Here is a 20,808-nt window from a genome sequence, read left to right as displayed (position 1 = left end):
GTGTGTGGGATAGAGAGGGGGAAGCTAGCCAAAGGTGGGATTCCATGGCTAGTTGTATCCGAAAAGTAGCAAAAGAGGTATTAGGAGAGTCCAAGGGCTTTGCTCCATACCAAAAGGAATCTTGGTGGTGGAATGAGGAGGTACAAACAAAGGTGAAGGCTAAGAAGGAATGTTGTAAAGCCTTATACAAGGATAGGACCTATGAAAATGGTGAAAGGTACAAAAGAGCGAAGCAAGAGGCGAAGAAAGCTGTGAGAAAAGCTAAGTTAGTGGCTTATGACGATATGTATAAGTGACTAGATACCAAAGAAGGAGAGTTGGATATCTATAAACTAGCTAGAGCAAGGGAAAAGAAGACAAGGGACCTAAACCAAGTGAGGTGCATCAAGGATGAGGATGGAAAGGTTCTTGCTACAGAGAACGCAGTCAAAGACAGATGGAGAGGTTTTTTCATAATCTTTTCAATGAAGGACATGAAAGGAGTACTTCTTTAGGGGAGTTGAGTAACTCAGAAGAGTGTAGAAACTACTCATTTTATCGTTGAATCAGGAATGAAGAAGTGGTTGTAGCTTTGAAGAAGATGAAGCACAGAAAAGCAGTGGGCCCAGATGATATATCGATCGAAGTGTGGAAAGTCTTGGGAGAGACAGGTATAGCATGGCTCATTGACCTTTTCAATAGGATTTTGAAAACGAAGAAGATGCCAAATGAGTGGCGAAAGAGCACTTTGGTGCCTATCTACAAGAATAAGGGCGACGTACAAAATTGCATGAACTATAGGGGTATTAAGCTAATGAGTCATACAATGAAACTCTGGGAGAGAGTCATTGAGCATAGATTGAGGCAAGAGACACGGGTTTCGGACAACCAATTCGGGTTCATGCCAGGGCGCTCAACCATGAAGGAAATTTATCTCTTACGAAGATTGATGGAAATATTAGAGATGGGAAAAAGGATTTACACATGGTCTTTATAGATTTGGAAAAAGCGTATGATAGGGTCCCAAGAGACATTCTTTGGAGGATTTTAGAGAAGAAAGGAGTACGAGTAGCATATATCCAAGCTATAAAGGATATGTATGAAGGAGCAAAGACTGCCGTAATAACTCATGAAGGACAAACCGAAAGCTTCCCCATAACTGTAGGATTACATCAAGGCTTATCCTTAAGTCCTTACCTTTTTGCGTTGGTAATGGATGAGTTAACAAGACATATTCAAGATGATATTCCTTGGTGTATGCTTTTCGCAGACGATATAGTATTGATAGATGAAACTCAGGAATGGGTAAATGTGAAGCTTAACCTTTGGAGAGAAGTGTTGGAATCTAAAGGTCTTCGCCTAAGCCAATCAAAGACAGAATATATGGAGTGCAAGTTCAGTGAAAATGGAGGCCAAAATGAGTTAGGGGTGAGGATCGAAGATCAGGAAATACCAAAGAGCGACTGCTTTCGCTACCTAGGATCTATCTTACAAAAGAACGGAGAATTAGATGGAGATCTCAACCATAGAATACAAGCTAGATGGATGAAGTGGAATAGTGCATCCGGCGTGTTGTGTGACCGCCGTATACCACTGAAGCTCAAGGGAAAATTTTATAGGACGGCAATAAGGCCGGCGATGCTGTATGGCACAAAATGTTGGACGGTGAAGCATCAACACGTACACAAAATGGGTGTAGCGGAGATGAGGATGCTTCGTTGGATGTGTGGGCATACGAGAAAGGATAAGATTAGGAATGAGGATATCCGAGGTAAAGTAGGAGTAGCTGAAATTGTAGAAAAGCTGAGAGAAAATCGGTTAATGTGGTTTGGACATGTGCAAAGAAGGCATACTGACGCTCCGGTTAGAAGATGCGATTATAGGATAGAGGTTCAGGGCTGAAGGGGTAGAGGAAGACCTAGGAAAACTTTGGAAGAGACTCTAAGAAAAGACTTAGAGTTCTTGGTTCTAACGGAGGACATGACACAGAACCGAGCACAATGGCGTTCTAAGATTCATATAGCCGACCACACTCAGTGACTTGGATTTTTCAAGTCTTCAACCGAAAAGTTTTCCTCACTCGAGAAATTAAGGGAACATTACCTCAACCTACATGCTTCACTCACAAAGCTTCAACATACAAACTTCAACAAAAGAAAAATTCAAAGAACTTAGTGAAGAAGGCTTTAGTGTATTTAACACAATACGTTGAAATGAAGCAAAGCTTATTTATTGATATCTCCGATAAGTTACAATATGTACATATACATGAGTCAAAATAAACAAACAAGAGGGAGCCTTTACAAAGGTTGCTTAGGAGAAGTCTCAGCAGTCGGTAGAGCCCCAGAAAGAGAAGGCATCAGAGGGGGATCATTCGAAGCCTCAGTACTGGACAGAACCCTAGAAGGAAGAGGCATCAGAGGCTGATCATTTGGAGCTTCATTACGCGGTACAGCCCTAAAAGACGAAGGCAATAAATGCTTTTAGAACAAACCCACAAATCTCTGATGATCAAGTAAAATCTGACCATCAGATTCCTTCATCTGGTCAAGCTTCCTCTTCATGTTTGTAGCATAGTCATGTGCGAGCCTGTGCAACTGTTTATTCTCATGCTTCAGCCCTCTAATCTCCTGTTTGAGACTCATCACTTCAGCCGCCAATGATTCAACTTGGCAGGTTTGAGCAAATAGGCGTTGGGCCATATTAGACACAGAACCTGCACACTGAACATTGAGAGCCAGAGAATCCTTAACAGCCAACTCATCAGACCATTTGGAAAGAAGTATGTTATCTTTATGAGTGAGAAGGTTCCTGCCCACCACCGCAGCGGTCATATCATTCTTCATCATAGAATCCCGAACGGTAAGAGGACCAGTAGGGGATAAGAAGGATGAGCGCCATATGTTGTCTGAAGAAGGCGTGGCTGCCTCTTCACCAAGGTTCAAGTCAAAATGACAGTCAGAGGGGCCAGACATTTTCAAAGGTGTTGAAGAAAGAAGAGGTCGGACAAATCAAGATCTTAGAAGTGCAAGAATGGAGCTTCTACTGGTGGAGATTCAAGTGTACTTTGGAACTTAATGCCAACCTCTATAAAAATCTGTACTCGACAGAGCTTCAGAAATCGAAGAGGCATTTGCTTTCTCAAAAGCTGGGCTGCTCAGAGACCACGAGGGTCGATATCAGAAATCGAAGAGGCGTTTGCTTTCTCAAAAGCTGGGCTGCTCAAAGACCACGAGGGCCGATCTCAAAAATCGAAGAGGCGCTTGCTTTCTCAAAAGTTGGGCTGCTCAGAGACCACGAAGGCCGATCTCAGAAATTGAAGAGGTACCTGCTTTCTCAGCCTTGTCAGCACCTGTCACATGCACACTCAGCTTTGCGGAAATTACGGGCAATCTGTCGAAGATTTCTGGTGAAGTAGAAAGCACATGAATCTTACTGTTCAATCATCCACTTTCCACACGCAACATCAGCTCATGGGTACCACAGATAACTTTGCCAAAAATCTCTGACAAAATTTAGACACGTGAAGCTTGTAGCTCTCACTACATCGCTATGACCAAGAAGGGTAAAAGAATAGCAAAGAAACAACACTAACAAAGCTTAGACACATAAATTTTGAAGGTCTAGCTACCATATTATTACCCACAAGGGTAAAGGAACAGCACCACTGCTGGATAATTGGACAGTCCCTGTGTGTCAACCTCTGTGCTCCGTGTCAAGGTAAACTAGCAAAATGCCCAACCTTTACTCATATTCGAGAAAACACTCCCAACAAGATTGCTTGCTCCAAAATCGAAGAGGCACCGCCCTTCGAATCTCGAGAGCCAGACTCCCAACAGGATTACTTTCTCAAAAATCAAAGAGACACCGCTCTCCGAATCTCAAGAGCCAAACTCCCAGCAGGATTGCTTTCTTAAAAATCGAAGAGGCACCGTTCTCTGAATCTCGAGAGCCAGATCCCCGACAGGATCGCTTGTTTGAAAACCGAAGAGGCATCACTTTCTCAACTTTGAGAGCCAGATCTCCTTGGATAAAGCTTGTCTGTAATCTTCATACGCAACATCAGCTTTCCAGATACCACAGACCACTTTTTCAAAGTACTCTGACAGAGTTAAAACACGTGAAGCTGGCAGCTCCCACTACAGTGCTATGACCAAGAATGGTAAAGGAATAGCATTACTACTTGTTGTTTGAGAGACTCCTATATATGTCGACCTCCATCCTCAACAGACAGGCAGACCTGCAAAAATGCTCAACCCTTCCTCATATCTGAGAGGGCACTCACAACGAAGCCTCTTGAAATACTCAGCTTTCTCCCCCCCCCCCCCGATAATACCTCTGCAAACAAGCTACACCAGAGCAAGAATATCTCATATCATCAGGGTTAAAAGCAAGAGTATCCCATATCATGCTTTTTCCCTGTCTTTTCCTTTGGCCTTGTTCTTACCTGCAAGACAATGAGAAAGAGAGCAATCAGTCAGCACTTGGAATCAAACTTCCAGTCAGGAATTGACTGCCTGGAACCCCTTACCTGATTACTTACCTGGCATTGCTCTCGAGTACTCATCTTCAACATCTTATGCTTTCAGAGAAGATACCACACCTGCCTAAGGAACAGATAGGGCAAGTGAGCAGGATACAAAGAAGCATGTGGAGACAAGCATAACAGAACACGTGCCGATACATCCACTACTTTGTCAACATCAAAAGTATCCCATATTAGCAGGGTCGAACGTACTCTAGATTTGATGGAATTGTTTTGACCCTCAAATTCTTCAGTCGGCTTTATACTCTGGAGGAAACCAAAAAACCTTCAAGCTCAGTTCAAGAATAAGCCTGTGGAAAGTTACTTCTTCAAAAGCAAAAATATCTCATATCATCTCTCCTCATTTTTCTTCTCTTTATCCTTCATGCTGCCTGCAAGATAGGGAGAATGAGAACAATCAGCCGGAACTCTAAATCAAACTTCTGATCTGGGACTGATTGCTTGGAGCTCTGATTGCTTACCTTGTCTGTCACCTCTTTCAGCAGATCTCCTAGCTCTGCGACTGGGGGGACTCTTACTACATGGTTGTATCGCGCTTGACCAAGCTTGAAACTACAAGTAAGCTTCAAGTGAAATTGATACATTACCTTGTGCATCTCCACCAGTTAAAGATACCACCCCTGGACGGAGGAAGAGTACTTCTAGAGAAGATGCCACATCTACCTATGAGATAGATAAGGCAAGTGAAGACGATACCACACTTCGGTACTTAGAAGTTTCGTGATTACTCAGCGGCTTGGATCTTGCAAGTCCCCAACCGAGGAGCTTCCTTCGCTCGGGAACTTAGAAGAGCATTGTTTGTACCATACTTGACCAATCCCGAAACTACCGAGCACCGGTCAACGTTATACCATCAAGGACCCAGAAGAGTTTCCTTCCAACCAGGAGGCCAATCACAGAGCGACACGTGTCGACACCAGAAGCCAATCATAGCGCGACACGTGTCAACATCGGAAGCCAATCACAACACGACACGTGTCAATGTCAGAACAAGGCTAGAAACTCTCTTCTATAAAAGGAGATCATTCTCCCAAAATATTTCCTAATGTCATTTGTACTAAATCATTCAAATCATTCACTTGTACTCACTAAAGGAGAGCTTGAACCTATGTACTTCTGTAAACCCTTCACAATTAATGAGAACTCCTCTACTCCGTGGACGTAGCCAATCTGGGTGAACCACGTACATCTTGTGTTTGCTCTTCTGTCTCTATCATTTTACAGACTTATCCACACTAATGACCGGAGCAATCTAGGAAAGGTCACAAACTTAATATTTTCTGTTGTACCAAAGTCCTCACTGATTTTGTACATTAACAATCCTTAAGTCCTTACCTTTTTGCATTGGTAATGGATGAGTTAACAGGACATATTCAAGATGTTATTCCTTGGTGTATGCTTTTCGCAAACGATGTAGGGTTGATAGATAAAACTCAGGAAGGGGTAAATGTGAAGCTTAACCTTTGGAGAGAAGTGTTGAAATCTAAAGGTCTTCGCCTAAGTCGATCAAAGACATAATATATGGAATACAAGCGGGATGGATGAAGTGGGAGAGTGCATCCGGCGTGTTATTTGAAGCTCAAGGGAAAATTTTATAGGACGGCAATAAGGTCGGCGATGCTGTATGACACAGAATGTTGGGCGGTGAAGCATCAACACGTACACAAAATGGGTGTAGCGGAGATGAGGATGCTTCGTTGGAGGTGTGGGCTCACGAGAAAGGATAAGATTAGGAATGAGGATATCTGAGGTAAAGTAGGAGTAGCCGAAATTGAAGGAAAGATAAGAGAAAATCGGTTACGGTGGGTTGGACATGTGCATAGAAGGCCTACTGACGCTCCAGTTCGAAGATGTGACTACGGGACAGAGGTTCAAGGCCGAAGGGGTAGAGGAAGACCTAGGAAAACTTTGGAAGAGACCCTAAGAAAAGACTTAAAGTACTTGGATCTAATGGAGGACATGACACAAAACCGAGCACCATGGCGTTCTAGGATTCATATAGCCGACCCCACTTAGTGGGAAAATGCTTGGTTGTTGTTGTTGTTGTTGTAGGGGCATCCTAAAAAATAACTAAGAAGACCTTATTATAGGATGACTTAATACCAATATGATAGTTGGGATGATTTCAAATGATTGTGCATCACAATTCCAATGGTACAAAAATTTCAATCTAGTAGTGGAAAGTGGCAAAATAATGAGAAAAATATTTCTACATGATAGGCAGGAGAATGTTTTTTGGTTTGAATGACAGAACAAGAGCACTTTTGCTCATATTATGGAGTGAAGTAGTATGAAAGTATGTTGAACATTAGATACAAATATTTACTACAAAGATAACGCGTGTATATTATATAACTGAAGTCTATAATTTAACAAACGAATTACTTGAGTCGGGACATCTGCCTCCAGTGAGCTTTGATTGGCTCCGTCCATGGTTCCATGCCATTGTAGTAGTGCAACGCAAAGGCCATTGCAATAGTGCAATGCAAAGAAGACGAACGGGAGCCTCACCATAAAAAATAAAATAAAAAAGTTTAATATCTACTGAATCATTAGCTCACGTATTAGATGTTAAATTGATAAGAACATAAACTCGTCTTCCATTTTATACGGCTTGCAATATCCTTGTTTTAGGTTACTCTCGATGAGGGATGAAAGCACGCCAAAGATATTACGCATTCTTTTGTCGTTCGTCCTCTTCTAATAGATATGTATAGGAATATTAATCAACCATCGTGTTCCACCAATTTCACAAAGTTTTCGAGCTCCAATGAAATGTAGGCTAGAAGTTGGATTACTTGATATAAAACTAAAAGAAGAAAAAGACTTTCAATAAAAAAAAATGATTGAAGAATTGGTAATTCACGAATTAATTAATAAGTTACTTGTTGTCGTATCTGAAGATTGTTCTCATAGAATGATACAGAGCTTGTTGTTGTGCGGAAGCGTCAAATATGAAACCAATAAGTTACAACGGCAAAATATGACAAGACAAATAATCCAAAAGACACAAGGATTTATACTGGTTCGGCGTAAGCCTACATCCAGTTCCGAGACGGCGAGGAAATTCCACTAATATCAAAAGGAGATTACAAATAGAGTTCAACACTCAAACCCAAATCCCACATACACCCAATAGCTCTCACTCTCACAAAGAACAAATGGAGAAGATGGAAATATATACCAAATTCCTTCTCTCCCAACAGCCACAAAATGTAGCACAATTTTCTTTGGTTGAGTGATCACTAACAAAGGGGATTACAAACAAAGGGAGAATAGAAAACAACAACCTTTCTCTTACTTTTCTCTAATCTGCCGTTCCCTTATACTCGACTTCTCCTCAAACATATAGCACCTGCTACCTTGAAAATACCAAAAGAAAAGCTCTTGACTTTTCTTCCCTGAGCCAACATCCTAACAAATTTCATCATTGCTGCCTTTTCTCTTTTTTGCTTGCTTTCGGCTGCACTTTCTTTTCTGCTACCTTTCTGCTGCTTTTCTGCAGCTTGTCTTCTGACCAAAAAGCATGAATTTCCTTATATAAGGCTGGTGCCTTTTTAATTAAACCCTAGCTGCCATGTGGCTTTCAAATGGGTAACAAAAGGCCAAACATATTTGGGCTTGAGACAAAAAAACTAAAGGCCCAAGAAGTATTGAGCCACAAAATCCAACAATCTCCACCTTGGCGAAATTCCCTAAAGTAACTCAGAGTTGACTCAACAATCATCATAAGCACCCAAAGTACAAACTAAAGACAACGGAAACTAAATTAAATTCCCCAAACTTACCAGTGCTCATAACAATTTCCACCTCGACTCAAACTGTACCAAAGCCAACGAAAGTGAACATTTCTCTACCGTCTTCTCCAAATTTGCAAACCATAAGTGCCTTGATCAAAACAAAAGTGATTCAAACGAAGAACTGAAATTCTTCAATATCACCAACAAAAGATCAAGCACATCATACCAAAGTTGGACACACAACGAACTCCACCTGCTCACAAACACCATGGTCTGAAACTGCACCAATAGACTCATTCACATAGTATGGCATATTCTCCAAGTCAAAACTGATTACAAATTTGGCAACAAAGTCTCACATACCACATACAAAAATATGCCCTTCACTCAAGTTTACTATCATCACATGAGCACCAACAGGACAACCAAAATTTCAAATTCAAATAATCAGCAGGAGATCCAAAACCATACCTCAACTGAAGTCTTCAAGAAAACTAATTGCAGATGATGGAGACCAACAGACCAAATAGCAGTGGCAAACAAATCCAACCAAATGTCCATAGACCAAAGTTAGAAAACATATAACTTGCCTTCTACAAGAGGGTTCCACACAAATGTTCTGCAGTGCATGTGGTGTATCCAAAATAGTGTGGTGTCTCACTATCCAAACTTGCAGAACTCAACAAATTGGCCCTCACTGAATTCAACTTTACCAAAAAAAGCAAAACCATACCAATATCCAAAATAATAAAAACACCGATGAAGAGCAACTGACATAACACAAACATACATAGAGGCTACTAAGCAACTTTCTCAAATCATAACAAAGAATCCTTACAAACTCTTAAATCTCCATATGTAGCGGAGAGATTTAAGAGTACCCACAACACCAGATTCTTTTTTTTTTTTTTTTTTTTTTTTTTTTTAAATTTCAAATCTGGTGTAGCCAACTGCCATCATAGAACAAAGTCGAAGTCGTCATCGACGACATTCGCACTCGCACCAGCATTATCTTTCAGTTTTGGGCAATCAACTTTCCAATGCCCTTCCTTGCGACAATAGTTGCATGTGTTGTTTCTGGTCTTAGACTTCGATCTCAAATTTCCTTTATTACTCCCTGAACCATATTCCCTATCTCTGCCTCTTGCTATCAAAGCCTCAGAATGAGAATCATTCAAATTTCCAAATACTTTGTTCTTTAACTCTCTTGAATTCAAAGCGGCTTTTACATTCTCCATACAAATAGAATCTCTCCCATATAACAAAGTTTCAACAAAATTCGCATACGAAGGAGGTAAAGAACACAACAAAATCAAAGATTAATCCTCATCATTAATTTTATTATCCATACTTTTCAAATCCATAATAACCTTATTAAACTCATCAAGATGGTTTTGAATAGGTGTACCTTCAGTCATACGAAGAGTGTACAAACGTTGCTTCAAATACAAACGATTGGTGAGGGATTTGGTCATGTATATACTCTCCAACTTAAGCCACAAACCAGCTGCAGTAGTTTCATTTTCCATCTCACGAAGAACTTCATCAGATAGTGATAACATAATTGCACTATGTGCTCGATTCAAAGCGTCTTCTTTTTCTTCAGCAGACCAATCTTGTGGCAAGGCTTCCACACCCTGTAGCGCCTTAAGCAACCCTTGTTGAACTAGCACAGCTCGCATCTTAACCCGCCACAGGCTAAAATCATTCCTCCCATTGAATTTTTCAATATCATATTTCACCGACATATTCGAAGGTTTCATAGACATATTAGTACAAAGCCCCAAGTCGAAACCCGGAGCTCTGATACCACTTGTTGTGCGGAAGCGTCAAATATGAAACCAATAAGTTACAACGGCAAAATATGACAAGACAAATAATCCAAAAGACACAAGGATTTATACTGGTTCGGCGTAAGCCTACATCCAGTTCCGAGACGGCGAGGAAATTCCACTAATATCAAAAGGAGATTACAAATAGAGTTCAACACTCAAACCCAAATCCCACATACACCCAATAGCTCTCACTCTCACAAAGAACAAATGGAGAAGATGGAAACATATACCAAATTCCTTCTCTCCCAACAGCCACAAAATGTAGCACAATTTTCTTTGGTTGAGTGATCACTAACAAAGGGGATTACAAACAAAGGGAGAATAGAAAACAACAACCTTTCTCTTACTTCTCTCTAATCTGCCGTTCCCTTATACTCGGCTTCTCCTCAAACATATAGCACCTGCTACCTTGAAAATACCAAAAGAAAAGCTCTTGACTTTTCTTCCCTGAGCCAACATCCTAACAAATTTCATCATTGCTGCCTTTTCTCTTTTTTGCTTGCTTTCGGCTGCACTTTCTTTTCTGCTACCTTTCTGCTGCTTTTCTGCAGCTTGTCTTCTGACCAAAAAGCATGAATTTCCTTATATAAGGCTGGTGCCTTTTTAATTAAACCCTAGCTGCCATGTGGCTTTCAAATGGGTAACAAAAGGCCAAACATATTTGGGCTTGAGACAAAAAAACTAAAGGCCCAAGAAGTATTGAGCCACAAAATCCAACACTTGTGACCAAGGTGCCGCATGGTAAGCAGGCAGCCTCATTTTGTTTCCTGCAAATATGAGAGATTCGTGTATTATTTGTAGAATTTTCGGAGTTTTTGCTTTATCGACTTGTATTATCAGAAAACAATTGAACTATTTGGAGGGTGCGCCAGGCCAATGCTGTAGTGCAACGTAAAGGCAACGCCCAAAATTCTCAATAGCAAGCTATTGTGTGAACTCTCCCTTTAAAAAAATTAATTTAATATCATGTGAACCATTAGCTCACGTATCAGATATTAAACTGATAAGAACAGATACTACACTTGATCTTAGCCAAAAGGCCGAGAAAGGTATGATTTGAACGAGAGTCTCGTTTTCGTTTTTATATGGCACGCAGCTTTCCCTTGTTTATGAGAATGTCGATGTGGGACGAAGGCTCGCAAACATACGATGCATTCTCTTTTGTTAAGTATTCACTATTCTTAACGGATGCTTGAAATTCTCACAATTGATGGACAATTTGGAGGGCTCTGAAACACTGCCAAGTTGTTATGAATTCATTCTGCAGATTGCAGACGATCAATTTTCAGCATTGTTTGTTATTTGTTCTTCTTCTGTTATGTTCTTGATATTACAAGGGCATGCACACAAAATCCAACTTACTTTGCAGATTATCTATTTGAATCAATTGTTCTAATAGAGGTGAAAGCTGTCATGAGTCAAGGTACCGATAATGAAAGATCAGGCGACTCAAAAGAGGATAAATTCTAGAGAACTTTAATGAAAAGCTTCCAGTACTGTTCATTTTAACTAAAAACCATATTTTTACACTAGAAAGTCAATCATGGTGCTATTTACTTTACCCTTTATTTTATCATTTTCTTTAAAACTCAAAGTTTTCAAGCCTTATTAGTTTTCCTTAACTTCTATGGTGTGACAACCCTCACAAAGACTAGACTCCATGTGTTTTGGTCCCACAATGTCATCCGCGATCTCACCCTTAAGTGAGTGTTGCCTGGTTCGGCAGTCATGCTCAAGAACTCCTAACCAAAGAGATGAAATACCATTGGAAACCTCCGACCGAAGTTTATGTGATCTAAGTTTGTTCCATATACACATGAGATATCTTTGTTGTTTGACAAAAAAAATTGAAATTTATGCTCTCACCATCCAGTAAAGAAAAATTGTAAGTTCTTAGATTGACGTTCTTTGTGATTCAACAAAAGTTAAAATTCAAGTTCACTTCAGTATTGGAAGGGCGTTTGTCATTGAAACAGCTACATTTAACTGGTATGGTAGGGTGCGCCAGCTGATGCAATAGTGCCAACGCAAAGGCAACGCGCAAGAGCAACTTTAACTAGTTTGGTAGGGTGCGCCAGCCAATGCAATAGTGCAACGCTTAGACGACACACAAGAGCTACAGCAGCAAGCTATTGTAATAAACCCTTCTTTCTAAAAAAAATTAATTTAATATCACGTAAATCAATGATCTACGTATCAAATATTAAAGCTACAATAGCTTGAATGATCCACATAACAAATATTAAAGCTACAGCAGCAAGCTACAATAGCTTGAATGATCCACGTAACATATATTAAAGCTACAGCAGCAAGCTACTGTGATAAACCTTTTTTTCTAAAAAAATTAATTTAATATCATGTTAATCAATGATCTACATATCAAATATTAAACTGATAAGAACTGACACTACACTTAATCTTAACTAAAAAACCGGGAAAGGTATAAATTTACCGACGAACCGCATTCTACTTTTATGTACCATGCTGCTTCTGTTGATTGCCGGACTCCCGATGTGGGACAAAATACAACTAAGTACTACTGCCGCCAAAGTCAGTAGGAATTTCTAAATCTATTGGGATTGCAGCACACATGGGAGTTCCATACTTCCATGTGAAAGTAATTCTATCAATTTGACTTGTTGCCCTATCTTCTCATTTTCCAGACTTTCCCTAAATTATATTTAGCAGACACAATGGGACCTTTCGAAACTGAGCCGTCATGTGGACTCGGAAAACTTAATAATTATCTTTTTGAAAAGAAACGATGTGATATCCATAAGAATAAACTTATGAAGATAAGGAGAAAAAAAATAGCGTCAAAAGATGGAGTTTTATTAACAATTTGCTTATTGTAAAGGTAGAGATCCGGTAGTTTCTGAATACTTACATAAAAAATTACAAAAGGAATTCTTTCAACAAAAACGTGAATTAGGAAGGTTGATTGATTTGAAATAAATATGAATAGAAGGCTGAATCTTGATATATCTCATAACACTACATGTTTGTTACCATGAGATATATTGACATATGCGGATCATTTGATTGGAATGGATACCCTTGATTATATGAATCATTTGAAAAATAAACGTATTCTTTTTGTTGCGGATCTTTTACAAGATTAATCCTGGTTGGCTCTGGTTCGTTTAGAAAATATGGTTAGAATTTGGTAACTTCAACTCAATTAACAACTTATGCATCTTTTTACAACTCACTCTTTACCATAATCTTGTTCATAACAATTGATACTGACTCCTCAGAATTTGGTAACTTCAACTCAATTAAAAAAAACAAAAAACAAAAAAACAACAACAACTTATGAATCTTTTTACAACTCACTCTTTACCATAATCTCGTTCATAACAATTGAAAAGAACCGAGCTCCGATTAGGAGACTGGAGTTTACCATAACCTCATGAAATGGGTCGTCAATGATTTGAGCCTGACATCAAAATCCCTAATTTTCTTGATTAATTAAGATAATCAGAAACAATTGACATCAATTAAGACAGCTAATAGTTACAAGCTAGCTTTCCACTCAAAAAATAAAGAAAGACGTCTCATCTTTCAATTTGGTTATTTATTGGTCTGGGGTATGCGTCATCTTATAAAACGTAGACTTAGAGGCACCTCCAAAATTGACAGGCAAAAAGAATATGCCACGTCTAACATCAGTACCCACCTCTCTGCGTACAAATATGGGAACCCCTCCATGTGAAGAAAGAAATGTAGGCTTACCAGCAACGGAGTTTCAGCTCAGCCACTCAAACCCTAGCAAAAACAACCCTTGGAATAGCTCAAGGCTTTCATGCGGATTGTACATATGTGGATTAGATCAGTTGGTGATAGTTTACAGATGCGGTTAGTAAAGCAGTACAAGTGATTTAGAATGGCATGCACTTATATTGATTGTGACTTGGGACAAAGCCATCCTACGTTGTAGTAACTTCATGGGGCCGTGGCAGGCCAAAGTTATAGGTCCCGCCATTGATCACCACTTCATCCGCCGTGCATCACCGCAGACTTCAATTCAAACATCATTTCAAGTAGTGTAAGTGGTTTCATAAGAGGGTGGTGGCCCGAAACACAAAGATACAAGCTTTTGAGAGAATATTCAGTCATTTTCTTCTCTCCTTTTTAACAAATTCAAAAACCATAAAATTAATTGCGGATATAATGGAGAATAGTCTAATTCCTTGTAAGAACACAAGAGATTTGTTTTTTTTTTCCGTCGTGAAATTCATACTCTCGACACACATGTTTATGAAGGAGTATGTTCGACAACTATGCATCATATTAATTAGTCACTTATTTGTTTGGTATATAACCTAAATGCATGTATAAACGCATTTAATTACTTAAACTACAAATCTCTTATAAAAAACTAAATGTTCTCCAAATCGAGGGTTGTTGTGATGATAGTGATAAAGTAAGAATTGTCTATCATGGACATATTAAAAAGTATCTATCAATCATGCTTCATATCTTATATATTGGTTACTTTGGATGGAAGAAATCAGCCTGAAATATTTGGTTGTAGGTTAAGTAATTATACAACCACCCATAGAATATTAAGACTTTATTTTATTTTTTTTGACGAAATTAAGACTGAAATTATAATATTCCTAATTATTCATAAGAATTAAAAAATGCGTACATTATTAAATTAAAAAAATACTGTTTCAAAGTACAAAAGGAAATAAAGAACAATATCCGAAGAGGATCTCTGTTATGTTTCCGTGTCCGAACTGCTTTATGCCGGCGGCCTTAATTCTATAACCGAACCTAAAAGTACGTAGGACCCACAGCCTCAGGACGTAGCAAGATTTTTCGGTGTGATCAGTACAAGGAATGGTACATGACGTATTATTATACAAATGGTAGGATATGTGTAATTTTTAATAACTTAAAAAATAAAACTTTCTACCACTTCTATTAAAACACGTAGTGTATCACTTGTTACAATTAAAATTTTCTCCTGAGCGTACGACCCGGTCTTGCCCGTCTCCTTGCCGTACTAATTTTTTGGCATAAAAATTTCCCGCGTTCCTTTAATTTTTTACGACTTTGCCATCCTCTTTCCTTGTTCTTTTCCCGCTCCTACCGACACTTCGTATCTTCAACGAAACATCACATATTTTATTTTTAAACTTTAAACAAAGAAAAAGTATATATATATATATATATATATATATATATATATATATATATATATATATATTAAATTTAATTAGAATGAAAAATGGTTTCGAATAAAGATTGTACAGGTTGGCTTTGTATGATATCCACTATTGACTATTGGGTTGAAGCTTATTTAATAAATGAAGTCATGAACATCAAAATCTTTTGCGCATAAAATATGTGTGATTTCTCTGTGGTCATAATTATTATTTGACATATACTAAGTTTTCGAAAATAAGATTAAAAAAATTGTTTATAAACATGTATAGTTAATGATTTGGGTCATAGAGATGACACATTCATTTCGACTATAGAAGATTTGGTTTCTGGTTAATGACAGTTGGTTCTATGATTTATCATCAAACCATTCCTTCTTTATGTCTTTCTTTTTTGTATGTGTGGGAATTATGTATTCATTCATTCATTCATGTTTTTAAACAATTACAATTTAATACGTGCAGTCTTAAGGTATTATATTTAGAGTAACGTTATATTTATCATATTTTTCATATCACATATGTATTATTTCTTTTCTCTAACATACGTAGAGCATATCAACATTAGCATATCTCTATTAGAGAGATAATACAAGATGTGATATAAAAATGTAATAGGATATGAGTAACATTTTTTATTTACAATATTTATATATGTCTCAAACTGTAATTTACTTACAAAAATAAGAAATAATAATTAACAATTTAATTAGGGGAATTTTAGCAAAAAGCTTCCGGTGCTGTTCATTTTAACGAAAAACCATATTTTTACACTAAAAAGTCAATATTTGTACTATTCACTTTACCCTTTATTTTATCTTTATTGTTAAACTCAAAGTTTTCAAACCATTTTCATTAGTTTTCCTTTTAATTAGTGCCTTTCTAATAACGAGAACTCCTAACTTGCGATGGTATTGTTGAATTGTCAATACACAAAGACAGAAAAATATTCCAGTTGGCCCTACTGTGTACGTAGTGGTGTTAAAAGATATGGAATTATAAAGGGTGGCAATCTGCCATGTGGCAAGTTGGCGACGAGGAGCGTAGCCTAGAGTATATAGGTATTGGGGTTAAAGAGAGGATAAAGAACACTACTTGGTTGCTGCAAATTCGGCAGCAACTTTTGCTGTTACATAATTATATTTGGACACATGTTCAAATAATTGAAATTGTAAACATAAATTGAACACGTGTTCAAAAAAGATTGGGTAGTAGCAGAAGTTATTATTGAATTTGCAGCAGTCAAGTAGTGTACCGGGATAAAATGCCATCCTCTTATCCATGTCTCTGCTTGCATAGAGTAATAATAGCTAGACTAATTCTTTTAGACCAAATTTACAAACTATATTATTTGTCATTAATACAGAAAATAAACATTTATTCAACATTTAAGTAATAATTCAATCATAAATAATTACGTCATATAATTTACGAAATTCGGTCAAAATAGTTAGTCTCTCTAAAATTATTGATACAAATTAATAAGAAAAGACTTCAAAGACTGTATTTAATGTAGTTAGAAAATGGTTCAATAATAATACAAGAGCAAAACATTAGGTCATTGACTATGACTCGTGAGTCACTAGGGAGCTATACAATCTTTCTAAAGGTTTGGATAATTAATCTAGCTAGTACCGGACTAGTACTGGACTAGTACATTAGTACCTAGCTAGCTACGATGCATGGTAATAAGAGAGGGAGATTAATACAATTGATAATTAAGCGTAATTATCAAACACAACTATTTAATTTAGTGAAAAGAGAGATTCGAACTTAGAATATAAGAGAACATGTATGTACTGTTTCGGCCAACTGATCATTTAACGTACATATGTATTATCATAAGTTCCTACTCATTGAAATCAAACTAACAAGATTTTAGATCTCAAACTCATTGAAATCAAAATTACCTTGATTTTTTTTTTTTGAACAAATGATATTAGGGAAATTCATAAACATTAATCCTTTTTTTTTTTCTGGACTAATTTATTTTTCCCCCAGATATTTTTCAGATATCATCAGCTTCAGCTACGTACTTTTTTTTTTCTGTTCAGATATAATACCGGTAGTATAATCTACAAACAAATCCCAAAAGACTGATCATCACGAGAGCTCGCTCGTTCCTCAAAACGACGACACACAATTCACAGTCTCAGCTGCGACTCTGCGGCTTCCCCAAGACGCCACCTTTTTCCGCCTCAAGAGTCCAAAACAAAAGGCGTTTCCAAGAGATCGTAAGGAGCCCAGAGAGCATCGAGCGGGCACGGCCGATTGGCCTCCAGCCGGGCCCACGGCTTCCCCTTCCCGCTCCAATGCAAAAGACTCACTGCGCCCGGATGCAGATCCCGACAAAGCCCCCTGAAGTTATCGCCGCCGAGCCCGTGCTGGTTCCACCGGTGCTCCACTGGCGCGATTTTCCCTGCGAACACCAAAAGAAACGGCGGGAGGGATCCGAGCTCATAGATCCGCATTCTTTTCTGGAGCTCCATCCACTCCTCGATCTTCGCCGTGTAGTCGTCGCCGCGCCACCGGTCGAGGTCGATGACCATGACACCGGTGTTGAAGTAGCAGGCGTGGCGGTCGGCAAAGGTGAGGGAGAGGGAGGGGTTCGACCAGAAGGCGGAGGTGAAGTAGGAGGTGAAGTTGGCGTTGCAGTACTCCGGGGCGGCGAGGACGGCAACGCCTCCTAGAGGAGTGGCAGAAAGCTTGGCGATGTCATCCACGAGGATGAGATCGGAGTCGAGGTAGACGACGCGGCGGACGCAGAGGGGGAGAAGATCGGCGAGGTAGGATCGGGCGTAGTTGAGGGGGCAGTCGAGGGCGGAGCGGATGGAGGTGGAGATGAGGCCGGAGACGTGGGAGTCGTCGAAGGCGTAGATTCGGAATTTCAGGTAGGGAAATGAGGTGGAGATTGTTTGGCGGAGGAGGGAAGCGTTGGCGGCGGCGGAGGCGACAAAGTGGAAGACTGCGTTTTGGGGGCAGGATGAGTGTTGGAGGACGGAGAGGATCGCGGCCATGGAGCCGCGGATGTAGGCGGTGTCGAGAGTCATTGCCACGTGGACTGCTTGAGGAGAGCAAATCATGTGGCCGTCGTCTGATTCGTCGGGGTCCACGTCAACGTCAGGGAGCGTGGCGATGGAAGGGCAGTCTTGGGAATTATAGAACTGAGGTGCTTCTCTAAACTGTTGGGTGGTGGCGGCGGCGGCGGCTGCATTGGTTGCGGTGGCCGGGGAGAGGAAGAGAAGTAGGGCGAGGAGGAGGAGGAGTGGAGGTGGCATGGGCATAATTTGAAAAGGGAGGGAGTGATGCGATAAGATGATGGGATGTAGATTTTAAGTTTAATATACGAGGAGGGGGATTTTAAAGGACACGCTTTTGTGGGGTCTTTTGTCAAAAAATAAAATAAAAAAGAGATGGAATTTGGGAATTTGGAAAATTGGAAATGGAATGAAGGGGTGGATGATGGGGTGAAGTGTGTGCAGGGCATGGGAGAGGACTCCAAGGAGGGGGGATTAAAAGAAAATGTTTCTTAGGCCTGATTTAGTACTGAGGTGATTCTAAAAAAAATTTGTACAAAAAAAGCTGGCAATTTTTTTGTGTTTGGTAAACATTCAGCTTCAGCTTTTTTTTCACAGTTTTGGGTGAAAAAAAGCCAAAAACACAAAGCTGCAAAACCCAACTTTGAAAAACCGGCTTTTTTTCACATCTATTTTACATAAAAGTTTACCAAACACTATAATACTGCTTTTTTTTGTTCAAAAGTACTTTTACAAAAAAGTTTACCAAACATTATAATACTGCTTTTCTTTCTTTTCAAAACTACATTTACAAAAAAGTTTACCAAACACCACGTTGCTTTATTTCACAGCTGCTTATTCTTATAGCACAACAGAAGCAGTTTTTTTTCAAAGCACAACAATACCAAACCAGCCCTTAGTGTGTCGGGAACAAAATTTGGTACACCAAGTGTTATGATATAAATGTTCGGATATGTAAAAAGAAATTTCAATCACTTATATTATAATACTTAGTATACCAGATCGTATTATCGGCATTGAAATTTTTTTCGATTAAAAGAATATATTTCAAAGGAAGGAGGGAGGAGGGAGTTGTGGAGTTCACATTAATGAGTGAGATACATGGATGACACATCTCTATCTTTCTAGTTGAACCTCCTACATCCCATCTTCTTCATTTTGTTTATTTTTTACCCTATTCTAACTTGTAAATAAAAATTTCGACAAGAGTGTTGTACATCTTTCGGAGTCAAATTGTCATGAAGTATAATTAATCTGCTCGTTTCAGTGTTTATCATTATATTAATATCACATTTAATTCATAAAATATTGATTATATCGTCCAACTTAAGACATTTTAACTGTCATACTCGAAAAAGTTTTCATCTAGTAGTCTTTCTTTTTTGAACAATCATCTAGTGGAGTCCTTGAAACTTTTGTTCGATGCATTTGACAATTAAATTATTAATTATGTCTTAATAGGTAAGGTGATTCAAGTGTATATTTAAGTTTTTATATTTTGAAAAAATAATAACAATTTGTAATAAGAATGTGGCTACTAGTAATTCTTTGTCCATACCAAAGAATTAGAATTGGTTTAGGGATTTTCGTAAGACTGTCTTTTATATTATACGACTAAGACCGTACACCAAAATCAACTCGCTATGTAAGACCTAGATAATGTATATTAGTAGTTCGTGCTTCATTGACTCGATAATTTTTTGTGAACAATCAAGATATATTTCTATATATATATATATATATATATTTTTTTTTTTTCATGTAGGACGTATTATTTGATGAAAGAAATACTACTACAGAGAATAAATATCTAATTATACGTTAGATTTGTCAATCCACTTGTTTCCTCCTAAGAATGAATTTTCTCATCATTTTACTTTGTTTTTCTTTCGCTTATTTTCTTGTTATTAATACCTCTCAAAATGTTAATGTATCGTAGTCTGGCAGAACTATTTTTGAGCTCCTGATACCTCTCAGGGGCGAATCCACCCCCAAGCCTAGAAATTCTTCACATAAGAGCTAGGTGCTGCCATTTGAAAATCTGAGATGCCCTTGAAAGCTGTCCTCTAACTGCTCAACGAATTGTCTGTATGAGTACTGGGCAGGGTAGTTGCTATTCTCATGTCTTTTTATGTGTTTCTATGGGCATATGTCCATAGGCTCACTCGGCATACGTCCATAGGCTCACTCGGCATACATTGACATATGTCGACACGCTTGCTCAAAGGATATTGATATCAGTTGACATACTCGATCAGAAGTTGTTGGCATTTGTCTATAGATGTGCAATATGACTTGACAAATGATCTCAGATCTACCAAGTGAAATACCAACTTGCATGCTACTTTGTCCAAAAAAATTTACACTCATAACATACCATTCTTACTGCCCCCACAAATAATATTTCTTAACTCCGCCACTGATACATCTCAAATGAGAAGCAGTTAAAAACCTAGAAGAAGAAAAAAAAAAACTTGAAGCTTCGAGACCAAGTTT

At 38.6% G+C, this 20,808-nt stretch overlaps 1 protein-coding gene, 1 long non-coding RNA gene, 1 other non-coding gene and 2 pseudogenes across 3 annotated transcripts; all 5 read right to left on the bottom strand.

Moving 5' to 3' along the window:
• Positions 1 to 8,349: 8,349 nt before the first annotated feature.
• Positions 8,350 to 8,570, bottom strand: LOC139198336 (uncharacterized). The gene is made up of 2 exons (XR_011583749.1): positions 8,492 to 8,570; positions 8,350 to 8,413 (listed from the first exon to the last, which is right to left on the bottom strand). It is a non-coding gene; the product is annotated as an uncharacterized lncRNA (long non-coding RNA).
• A 2,388-nt stretch (positions 8,571 to 10,958) lies between these two features.
• LOC114826680 (U2 spliceosomal RNA) lies at positions 10,959 to 11,153 on the bottom strand. The gene has a single exon (XR_003775739.2). It is a non-coding gene; the product is annotated as a U2 spliceosomal RNA (small nuclear RNA).
• Positions 11,154 to 12,164: 1,011 nt separating this feature from the next.
• On the bottom strand, positions 12,165 to 12,343 carry LOC139198484 (U2 spliceosomal RNA; annotated as a pseudogene).
• Positions 12,344 to 12,373: 30 nt separating this feature from the next.
• Positions 12,374 to 12,544, bottom strand: LOC114826681 (U2 spliceosomal RNA; annotated as a pseudogene).
• A 4,432-nt stretch (positions 12,545 to 16,976) lies between these two features.
• On the bottom strand, positions 16,977 to 19,060 carry LOC103410474 (probable galacturonosyltransferase-like 1). The gene is made up of 2 exons (XM_070826867.1): positions 17,412 to 19,060; positions 16,977 to 17,349 (listed from the first exon to the last, which is right to left on the bottom strand). The coding sequence occupies exon 1, from the start codon at positions 18,556 to 18,558 to the stop codon at positions 17,473 to 17,475; it is 1,086 nt and encodes a 361-aa protein (XP_070682968.1). The 5' UTR covers positions 18,559 to 19,060; the 3' UTR covers positions 16,977 to 17,349; positions 17,412 to 17,472.
• Positions 19,061 to 20,808: the final 1,748 nt, after the last annotated feature.

This window comes from Malus domestica, chromosome 08 (genome assembly GCF_042453785.1).
Source record: "Malus domestica chromosome 08, GDT2T_hap1".
In the NCBI taxonomy this organism is placed as follows: Eukaryota; Viridiplantae; Streptophyta; class Magnoliopsida; order Rosales; family Rosaceae; genus Malus; species Malus domestica.
This window is presented reverse-complemented; position numbering and strand designations above follow the sequence as displayed.